Source organism: Schistocerca cancellata, chromosome 6 (assembly GCF_023864275.1).
Source record: "Schistocerca cancellata isolate TAMUIC-IGC-003103 chromosome 6, iqSchCanc2.1, whole genome shotgun sequence".
Lineage (NCBI taxonomy): Eukaryota > Metazoa > Arthropoda > Insecta > Orthoptera > Acrididae > Schistocerca > Schistocerca cancellata.
In genome coordinates, this window is record NC_064631.1 from 299549674 (window position 1) to 299561916 (window position 12243).

General features: G+C 36.6%; 1 protein-coding gene across 1 annotated transcript in view; it reads left to right on the forward strand.

Moving 5' to 3' along the window:
- Positions 1-12243, forward strand: part of LOC126191540 (protein madd-4-like) — a 502815-nt gene that overhangs the window by 319876 nt on the left and 170696 nt on the right. Inside the window, exon 11 of the mRNA XM_049932445.1 lies at positions 2583-2771. Coding sequence (XP_049788402.1) covers positions 2583-2771 — 189 coding nt within the window. The remainder of the gene's footprint in view (positions 1-2582; positions 2772-12243) is intronic.

Below are 12243 nucleotides of genomic sequence, written 5' to 3' on the forward strand. Positions count from 1 at the left end.
CACAGGTTTTTACATGTGCATTTTTTTAAATCTGACTCTGTCAGTTTTAGTGTTATTTTTGATCCTTTAAGTGGGCCATGCTTTTCAGTGAAAGTTTTCTCAAAACAGAGGTGAGGAATATATTAAATATGAAGGTCAAAAGGGCTTGTACAATGCAGGTTCTACCCTTTTACCCAAAGTTTATGGGGTGGAGCAATGTAAACCCCACTTCGGCAGCAGCCCTTTTTTCATATTTATTACAGTATGCATATATGTTTGTGAAAAACTCACTGTGGACCAAGGCAAACATCACATCACTATACTCCCCTTTTCAATGGCTTTCAAACACTTTTAAGGAAAGGATACGTTTTTTCAATAACTTTGCAAATAAAAAAGCTTACAGATGCAGTCAGTACAGCACAATATTATCCTTATCAGTACTATCACTTATTTTGGTATATTCAGTGGTTCCAGAGCAATATGATATTAACAGTGTATGTATCTCCCTCTGTATAATGTTTTTAAAACTAATGGTTCTATTATTGCATGAAAATACATTGAAATTTGATGAGTACATACACAATGTATTTGTTATTACATCACAGTTTCAGTGTTTAGTCAGTCACAATGGTTTCAGTGTAAACCAGCAACATTCATACACTGATAACAGGAACCTATCAGCAGTAAGATCTTGATTCACAGGAGAGGTGAGAAAATGAGTTTTACTTAAGAAATACTCATTAAAAAAAAATCTGCAGGTACTCCAGCAATCAAGCTGATGGTAACCATCAATTTTAATTGCTGAAAAACTAAAGATTATGATGAATTTAACATTACATATAACACATCTTTAAGATGACTTTAAGTAAATATGCTAACTTTCTGTGATTTTTTAGATGAAGGATCAAGTAAGAGAAATTAATAGTTTGTGCTAGATGTAACTTATGTCTCATAGTTTCTATTCCTTTAATTCTTCATGAGGTAGAGACATAAGCATTTTCTCTTCCAGGCTAGGAATGATTGTAGTAAATTTGTGCTAATAAGAGAGTAAGCCATTGTGCTGTTGCCATTAATATGAATAACCAACTTTAAGAGGTCAGTTTGTTTAGATAAATGCAGATATGCATCCCTGTTGAATTGTATTTTCTTGCAAATTGTCCAATATTGTTATAAGTATTTAGGAGATAAGTTCTTGATTATGTTCTAAACTGAATAATTTTAGTAAGTTTATAAATTCTTGTGGCTTTAGACTGTGGAATGCCACATAGTATTATTTTATTTTAAACCCCTGAAAAGAAAGAAATGCTATGAGACAACACATATGTAATTTCATGCATGTTTTCACATATAGAGAAAACAATTCCTAGTATGCCCTGAGGCGAGTATTTGTAAAGAGTAGATGACAGACTGATAATAGCAGAAATAATGATTCTAAATCAGATTTTCAGTTGTTACTCAACATGGCTTATCAGTTACCAATTACTTCATTAAGTAATACATGCAAGTCTTTACCTGTTACTCCAAAGTAGTTAAAGTATGTGCTACAAGAGACAGGTGTGAAAAATAGATATATGTACCTAATAAGTAATGGAGTCAGAAACCAATCTAATTTGTGAATTACTGTGAAGTTCACTGCAGACAAACTATTGAAACTTCATTTTTATCTTTGAGTGTGTTATACCTATCATTGATTGTATTGAATTACTGATATACATTTTAAAATGTGTATTAAGGAAGAGAAAATCTTATTTCTGTTACATTTTAGTCATAGTGTCAGAACCCTGTACTCATAGGAAGAGAATCCTTGCTTTTAGAGAGAACTATGTAAGAAGCTTGTTACATTACAAATATAATAATAATTTAGCTAGCATGCCTCTTGTGTGTATTTTACCGTGCAGGTGAAAATAAGATATTAATAAATTATGTGAAGATGTAACATTGACAAGATTATCATGACTTCATAGATAATAATAATTTAAAAGATTGTTGAAATGCAACTGTAATTGTGTTTAGTTGAAAACATGTGTCCATTTCTGCTGTGTGAGTTTTGAAAGAATGTGTGTGCCTAAAAGAACATTTGCTTAATAACTGAGTAAATATATTTTAACAATGCTGTGCTACACATTTCCTTCTTTACTTAGGGCTTCATGGAGCACCTATCAATAATTATATTCACACGAACACAAATAACTAAATTTTCACAAAAAAGGTTCTTTTGTGGCTTATACAGAATCAAGATCTTTTTATACTTTTGTGAATTGGGAGGTAAATGCATAAGTGATTTTACACTGAAACTTTAAATATAGTTGCTTTAATCTATACCAGGCAAGGTGATATAATTGTTGTATCATTAAATAATGTATGAAGTCACTTCATTAGTTGATAAGCAAATAATTTAATATACTAATACCTGGAAGAATACAGAAAGTACACACACTATAGACAAGTTATTGAACATAGCTAAGTTATCATCCAACTAGTGAAAGTACATGGAAAATTAGGATTATTCACTCTTACCTGTGTCATTTGTTACCATTTGCTCATATACTTAATAAAAGTTGTGGTCCTAGAGACTGCTACAAGCCATATCCTTGTTATATCAGTTTCATGGCAAAGAAGTGGGGACCCTGTAGTGTGACGTGTGGTGTAGGGGTTCGGAAGCGAGAAGTTCATTGCAAGACATATCTGGAGTTCGTCAAGACCTATGCTAGAGTGCCAGATGCCCAATGCCATGGGAAGAAACCAGCAGAAATTGAAAAATGTAAACTAGATCCGTGCAATGATGAACTCAGGTAAAGAAAGGCGATATGAAAAAGGCTGATGTGTTTATCTTCTTTGTTAAGGAAAAATAATAATTTGATTGTTATAGCTTGAATTAATTTGTTTTTGTTTGCTGAGAGAACTACAGGTATATTCAGTCTATTAAGTATTTACTGCCAAAGGTGCTTACTAGAAGGTAGTAAATTGTTTGTTTAAGTATTGGCTAGGTCTTGGTAGAACTCACCTTTTCTGGGATATGTGTGTTAGTGAATTTTTACTTTCAGTAGTTTGTTTCTTTTTCCTTCTATATATTTTAATATAGATTTTTCTTTAAAATTCTTAACTACATTTTTTCTCTGTAGCGTCTACAATATCTTGCAATCACAGTTTTTCCCTTGGGCAATGGCTTGTAAATATTTTCTGGTGGATGCTATTGAAGTTCTTGTTTTAATGTATATTGGGAAATGATAAATTGCACTGACTACATTATTAAAGCACATTTTTGAAATTGCAATATTGTTTAAAAGCGTGAAAATGGTTTTTGCACGTGTCAATTTTTAACACATTTCTTGTGTACATTTCTCACCAGCCATAGTAGATGTTTCATTTCCAGTTAGATGAATACAGAATTTCATGAATTTTTCTCTGAAAGTGTGCAGCAATATTTCCCATGTAAATATTATTTTGCATGACTTTTTAAATTTTTTAAAAAACAGAATATATGATCATCTGCCTTATAGCACTTGGGTTCACTTTATGCATGCAAATGTAAACTCTGAATGGGTGCTTGATGATATTTATCAGTATTCAAAATGACTGATGTGTTGTGAATTTAGTGCCAAAGTATCAGTGGGAATTAAGAGTATTTTGATTCAGTCTTGAATGAAGGACTGCTGTGGTGGAAAATACCTTAAGTGCTGGAACAGACATGTCTTTCATAAAGTGGCCACAACTTTTATGGCTCCTTCTGCAACAGCCACATGTCACTGGAGAACAATGGTGCTAAGGGGAACATCACATCATTCATTTATCCAATCCATTATTGATAGATGCAGATGATGGCAAAATGTGAATGCTCTACTAGTACCAACACTTTCCTTGTACTAAATCACAGCAGAGTAACATCGCAGTCTGCTTTATGTAAAAATTACTGAAATCAACAGTTTTCCCCATTCTGTGCACACGAAGCCATCTAAATCACTCCTCTTTATCTTCAACAGCTGTTACTTATTTTACCATGACACATGCTCTTGGTCTGATGCAAGTGTTCCCATTCAAAAACATAGGGTGGTCGTAATGTTATGGCTGTACAGTTTATAAAATCTTTAATTATCGTGAGCCATACACTTAGTTCCATATTAGAAAAAAATTATGAAAGTAGTAGAAAACTGTGTCAATTCATTGAAAAGGAATAGAACGTGGTTGTCTTCTAATATTCAAAATTTCAACAAAGAAGCAAGCAAATATGTGTAAGCAAAATTTTGAGCAGCATTTTGTTGGATGATGCCTCTTCTTCTAGATCTTTTATTATTATATTTTCCCCTTTCCATGCTCCATATCTTTTGCCACGACATGTATTAACAACATTTGAATCTCTCCTCAGTGATATTATGTGATTTCCCATCGGTTATAATATTTTACATTCCAAAATACCCCATTATTCAATTATTTTATTCACTTCTTGTAACAATATGTTTGGCAGAGAAGACAATTCTTTCTAATGTGGTATAGGGTTAGTTATGATATGTTACCTGTGAGCATTTATAAAAGTAATATGCTTCTACTCCATTGTGTTGTGGATATAATTACATTCTTCTTTGGCAGTATACCCCAATCCTAAAATAATGTACCTCTTCAATTCTGCTGATTGTCTTGCATTCCGAAAATGTATACTCAAGTTGAACTGCACACAGACATATTCGTAGTATGTTTAAGGTCATTGTTATTTATATTGAGCAAGTAACTTAGCATTAGAACTCTATCTGAGTTTCATGTTTTGTTTTCACTTTTAATTAGTCATAGAAGACTGTTAAACACCTATTTCAACAACAAATCACCTAATTTCAGAATTACTGAATGTTTATCTTATTGTGAAACAGTCCTTTCAGATTATTGTTCACACTACTAATGATGCTACATAGAGCCGGAAAAACAGCTACAAGCATGATATTTTTTGAGATGAATTTTTGTTTCATAAGTAATTGCAGCCAACCTAGCTTTTATCACTATCTTTGAGTTAAGCAAAACTGGCATTATGTTATATGTTGTTAGTTACATACTGAATGCAGTTTAGCTTGTTTTTAGGAATTCCAGAGGCTGTTATTTTAATGTATTATTAAAAGCAATTTAATTGTGCAGATGTTACTCAGTCACTCTGGAATGCATTTGCAGAAATGAAAATAGCAGCTTGATTTCCTTTGCAGGCATGGAGTTTCACACCACAACAAGATTTAATGCTATAATTGCTAGCAGGTGAAATTAGTAGCAAAAAATTGTTCTACTTCATTGCAGCCTTTTAACACCTTGAGACAAAACTTACCACCTTTGCATACTGAAGACAGTAATGGCAGTGCATGACTAATTATACCACTGCTCTGCCTGCATTCTGTTTGGCATTTGCTGTACATTTGGAGAAATTAAATATTTCAATAGCTTTTCTACATAACTACTGAGACTAGATGTGCACTTTGTCCAATTCTGGAGCATGACAGTGCAATTCTTATGACATGAAATGTGGTTGTTGATTGACAGGCAGTTATGGAAGTACCATACATTAATTTTCTTGCTATTCAGTCACTTGCCTGTGAGCAATACTGTAAAATAGAAATGTGAATCAGCCACTAGCATGCTGCTAAGGAGGTTCAATTCTGATCTCATCTTGTTTTGGTTTATCTGTCTCTGAGCAAAATTTCATGAAAAATCAATCACCAAAAATGTTAGAGGCAGAAAATAGCACCCAGGTGTCAGCAGCTGGATGGTGATAGTTAAATTTATGAGAGTAATGAGTAACTAAAAGTGAATGATGTGTGTAATTTAAGTGATAATAAAAATTAACTTCATGCAGGAATTGGAAAAAAATGGAGACATGAATCATTATGATGTTTCGAAACAGTGCAGTTACAAGTTAAGAGCTGCTGAGTACATACTGTATCCCCTGTCATGTGTTCCATGCTAGCATGTATATGACACATGGCACTTGTATCTTATATAGTCAACAACAAATTCTCTCTGAATACTGAAGGTGCTTCAAGCGGGTACATATAAAATATTTCTCAGACAACTGAAGCTTAACAGTGTTAAGGCTAATATAACTCCAGTAGTTGTTCTGTCCATAGATTCAGTCATTCATTTTTTTCATTCATCATGTTCACAGATCCTACTGGAGGAAGACATCAAGGTATATATTACCAAAAGACAAAACAATCATAGAAATTTTATACATTAACTGCACAAACAATATATTGACAGTGCTTAATAATAGCATTTATTATTATGCCAGATAAATGTAATCTAGTAAATCTTTTCATTTGTTGTTATTTTGTTTTAAAATTGTTAAAAAATTATAAAGTTCAGCTATCGCAATTTCATCTTTGCTCTTAACAAATTGGCTTCATCAGAAGACCAGCCAAGTGGTTCTTTGCAGCAATATCTTCTAACATAATTTCACCATTCAGAGTCTTTCGCATATGTAGAAGTGTTAGACCTCTGCATTTTGACTGTTGATGATATTCAGGATTTATTGGTAGTTTTAATGCAATGTCATTGTCAGTGTAAAGTATTGGAGGTTGTTCTGTCATTTCAACCAACGCACTTAGTAAGCAATACAACCAAATTGCTTCTTTGGCTCCTTCACTTGCTGAAATTATTTCTGATTCAGTGGTATCTTTAGCCACTACCTCTTGCAACTGATTTGTCCATGATATTGCCCCACCAGTGTACTTTGCCACATTGCAAGTTGTTGAATGCCTTGTCTGTTTGTCATTAGTGAAAGCAGTTCATTGTAAATTCTCAAATGTTATTCTCTGTCATTACTAGTACCATAATTTAATGTGCCTTTTGCCCACTCCCAAATTCAATCATGCAGGACTTGTTAAAGACCTCTCCTTCTCCCGGTCCCTACAGCGGAAACACTTTTTCACCACCAACCCGACCAATCAGACTCTACCAAAGACCAATACTGAACCTTGTCTAACTCAGTTCACTTCCCTATCCAACCGTGATCCAAATTCACTGGCTCCAAACCACCCCCTGTTAACTTTCCAGAATTTCTTAACCTCGAACCTTGCCCCACCATCATTTCCCAAATCCCTCATGCAAACTAACCTTACATCCGCAGAAAGAACCGCAGTCCACCATCTAAAAACTGATCCTGACCTTATAATCATACTTGCAGGCAAAGGCTCCACCACCGTTGTTTTGAACCGCAAGGATTACCTGGCAGAAGGACTCTGTCAGCTGTCAGCTACTTCCACCTACAAACCCCGCCACATTGACCCCACTCCAGCAATCCAACAGGATCTCCAGTCACTACTCAAATCCTTAGGCCCATCCCAGAACCTCTCCCCAGAGTCAATCTCTCTACTTACCGCTACCCCTTCGCACACTCCCACCTTCTACGTGCTTCCTAAGGTCCATAAAACCAACCACCCAGGACTACCCATTGTGACCGGTTACTGTGCCCCCACTGAGAGAATCTCTGCTCTCGTAGACCACCACCTTCAACCTATTACCCAGAATCTATTCTCCTGTATAAAAGATACCAACCATTTCCTCCACCAACTCTCCACAGTTCCTGTCCCTTAACCACACGGTGCCGTGCTCGTCACTACTGATGCCACCTCCCTGTACACTAACATTCCTAATGCCCATGGTGTTACTGCTACTGAACACTACCTTTCCAGATGCCCTATGGATTCCAAACCAACAACCTCCTTTCTAGTCGCCATGATCAACTATATCCTCACCTACAATTATTTCTGCTTTGAAGGCATTACCTACAAACAAATCTGGGGTATAGGTATGGGTAAGTGCATGGCACCATCCTGTGCCAACCTGTTCATGGGCAATCTAGAGGAATCCTTCCCAAAAACCCAAAATCCTAAACCTGGTACAGATTCATTGATGACATCTTTGCTATCTGGATTGAAGGTGAGGACACCCTATCCACATTCCTCCAGAACCTCAACAACTTCTTCCCCAGTTGCTTCACCTGGTCCTACTCAACCCAACAAGCTACCTTCCTAGATGTTGTCCTCCACCTCAGGGATGGCTACATCAGTACCTCCATCCATATCAAACCTACTAACCACCAGCAATACCTCCACTTTTAACAATTGCCAACCATTCCATACCAAAAAGTCCCTTCCGTACAGCCTAGCCACCTGTGGTCATCGCATCTGCAATGATGAGCAGTCCCTTTCAAAATAAACCAAGGGTCTCACTGAAACCTTCACTAACCGCAATTATCCCCCCAATCTTGTACAAAAACAAATCTCCCATGCCTTATCTTTCCAGTGTCCTACCACCTCCCAAAGTCCCACAGTCCAGCCACAGAGGAGCATTCCCCTCGTAACTCATTACCATCCGGGACTGGAGCAACTGAATTACATTCTCTACCAGGGTTTTGATTTCCTCTCGACATGCCCTGAAATGAGAAATGCCCTGCCCACTATCCTTCCCACACCTCCTAAAGTGGTATTCCGCCATCCACTGAACATAAACAATATACTCGTCCATAATTACACAGCCCCTGCTCCCAATCCCTCATGGCTCATTCCCCTGTAATAGACCTAGCTGCAAGACTTTTCCCATACATCCTTCTACCACCACCTACTCCAGTCCGGTCACTAAACCAACAAGCTGTCTGTCCGCATGAATGGCCGCTGACAAACTGTGACCAAAGAGCAAGTGGACCACCCTGTTGCTGAACACATACCCACATGATATCCCTCATCTCAATGACTGCTTTACAGCCTGTGCCATATGGATCCTTCCCACTAACACCAGCTTTTCTGAATTGCTCAGGTGGCAACTTTCTCTGCAATACATCCTACGTTCCCGTAACTCTCCTGGCCTCAACCTTCATTAGTCACTGTCCTCAGCCATCCAGCTCCCTCCCTGTTCCCATTCTAGCACTACATAGCCGTCATTTCACCACCATACCCAGTCTTTTAATTTCTTTTTATTTCTCTCCTTTCCGTGACTTAACCCTCCCTCCCCCCCCCTTCCTCACCTTCTCTCCTGCCCTCCATCTAAACTGCAGCACTTCAATGTCCACCACCCCCACCATACTATCCCTCCCCCTCCCTGCCCCAGCCTCCTCCATACCCCCACCCAGTTGCCACTCCCATCCTGCACTAGTGCTGCTGCTCACAGTGTGGTTTCAGTTTTCTGAGACAGCAGACGTGTGTATGCAAGTTGTGTGTGTGTGTGTGTGTGTGTGTGTGTGTGTGTGTGTGTGTGTGTGGGTGGGTGGGTGGGTGGGTGTGTGTGTGTGCGTGTGTGTCTGGGTGTCTATTGCTGACAACGGCCTTAATGGCCGAAAGCTATAATTGTGTGAATCTTTTTGTTGTGCCTATCATGACTCCCACTATATGGCGAGTAGCAACTTTCCTTCCCTAATAAGAACATTTTTGATTTCCTTTTTCATTTGGCTTCTTGATAGTGACTATTATTCCATTCCATTTCATGTGTTAGAAATGACAAATGCAGTTGTTTCTGTTGTATTTTATTCATGCAATTTGATAATTTTCTCTGTATAGATAAAATTCAGCCATTAAATATTCTTTCAGACAATGTATTCTTGTCGTGTTTCATTAATTCATCATTTAGGTCTACAATTAATATCCCAGCTTAGCTACATGTATGGTAATATCTCCTTTTACATTGCAGTTAACCCAAAAAATGATTTAAATTAGTATGTTTCAACACATTATAGCTCTGTTTATAGTACTGGTAGGATGAGTGAGGAAGTGATCTGAAGAATGAAAACTCAAGTGGACTGAATTGTCTGCATTACACATTATCACATTCTCATCTGTAGGCCGAGAAAGAGTGTAGAACCAATTTTCCTCCAAAACTGCTAGAAGAAATATAAAACCAGTATTTCCATTTGCTGCAGAGATCCTTGTGAGATGAAATAAAGCATTCAAAAATTGATAGTATAAGTAAAGACGAAGGTAGCTAAAATTGTAAAATGAAGATTAAGTCAAAAATTCAGCAAGAGAGCCAGTTGAGGTTCTACAGGCAAGAGGCAGATAACTACCTTCGGCTGTTAAAAAAGGAAATGCAAGAGAAGAAGGTTTGGAGAAAATGATAATGGAGATGCTGAAGTTAACTCACATTTGTAAAGACGAAGATTGACACATACAGTGTATGAAACAAGGCCTATAACACAAGAGAAAACTGCTGCTTTATAGAGAGGAGACTAGAGTAGTATGAAAATCATCTAAACAGTAAGCAGAAAGACAGATGCTAAAGACACTGACAAATGATACTTGAACAAAATATGACATCAAAAGTTTGTTGAGAGAGAGAGAGAGAGAGAGAGAGAGAGCACATGTGTGTTTATTAGTTGTAGATGTTCTGTTGCATACATGAAGACATGCAGCAATGTATTGTCTTCTGGAAGGTACTTCCCACATTGTGTTCAGGCTTTCCATAACCAGCTTCAATTTCTTTAGTGTGTTTACAGATGAATAGTCCTGAGAACAGTATTTATCTCATAATAGCCAGCAGTCTCGATATCCCACTGTAGGACACTTGTGAATAAACACTCGTGTACACTTCAAGCCCATAACTAGCATAGTTTATTTATTGAATATGTGAGTGAAGAGGTCTTGTACCATTTCAAGTCAGTAATATATAGTACAAGGATAACCTGCATAAGAATAAACAAATTTAAAAGTCGGGATATTTGATAAATCACTTGCCAAGTGCCTAGATTTTGTTTCTTCCTGGTGTTAACTAAATTTCATGGTATAAAAGTTGAAAACAGCATACAGTTTGAAGCAAATTAAAAGTGATAGTTCAGCAATCCATTCAAAAGTGCAGTTTATATCTGTTCTTACTGCTGAAGAACAAATAAAATAATTGAATAAAGCACTAACCATTTATAATACTGCCATTGCATAATATGCACTAATCTATGAGTGCAAACATTTATATAGTTTAAGTTGTTTATGCGAGATATGTCATCTACACTGTGACAAATGTAGAAGGGCAGACAAATGAAAACTAGATTGATGGAAAAATGTCAGTGCCTTCTGGAAGAAGTGTTTGTGGTTGCCTATAGAACCAGGATTGCACCCAGGTGTGCATTTCTTTGTGTGAAGTAAATTGATAGCCATGAATGTCTTTCTTTAGGACTCCAAAAAAATGGAAATTGCATGGGGAGAGATCAGAACTGTAGGGAGTATGTGTAAAGACTCCCACCGAAACTTCTGCAGCTTAGTCTAAACAGCCTCATACACATCGCCCATACCGGTACAGTCCTGATCTCTCCTCATGTGATTTCAAATTTTTTGTTGCCCTGAAGCAAGACAGTCATGACCAGCAATTTTCTTTGGATGAAGAGATACACAGAGTTTTGCAGTTATGAGTCTGAAGGCTACCATAAACATTTTTCCATGAAGGCATCGAGAGTCTTGTCTCTCACAGTGGGATAAATGCATTAGCAGTATGGCAATTACTTTTGAAATGAAAAACAATTTACTTACTGTTTTTTTCCACTTGTCTCATTTCATTTGACTCCCTCTTATACATTACAATGGCATTACCCTCTGTTCCTCTCTACTTATTAGCCAGTACTCCCGCTTAATAAGAACCTCTGTAAGACTCCAGAAATCCTCTGTGGAACAGTGACTGGCTCATGCTCACAAGAAAACTGTAGAAGAGTATTTTCATATTAGTCATTGTTCTTACTAGCATTATATTTTGACTATGATTACACATTTTTTTATTTGAGAAATGCTTAGTTGTAATTTCATTGTTTTACTACAACACTTTATAGTATTAGCAAAATTTCGTTTCAACAGAGACATGCTGACCTACAGATTTTTGCGTTTCAGTTATAAAACATTTCATCTATGAGTAGATATTGTTCTCTTTCAACAAAGAATTTACTTTCTCTTTCTGTATGGGTCGAATGAATTGGTAATGAATTGAATTGGGGAAATAAGAAGCATATGTCACAGCATAACTAAAGAAAGGATGGCTTGATACACCTCATATTAAAGCATCAAGGAATCATCATTTGGTAATGGAGGCAGTGTCATACCAATAGGACTCTGTCTCTGACAGAACTGCCAAAGCCATGCCCTGTAAACAACATTTCTGCAATTTTGTCTATATAGATTTAGAAAATTTTATAATTTTGTAATGAGGGTTAATAAAAATGATGCAATATTGGAAAATATTACTTAAATGAATTATATTAAGGAAAAAATTGCCACTATAAATTAAATGTATCATTGTAGTGTTTACAATTAAGTGTTGAGAAAATAT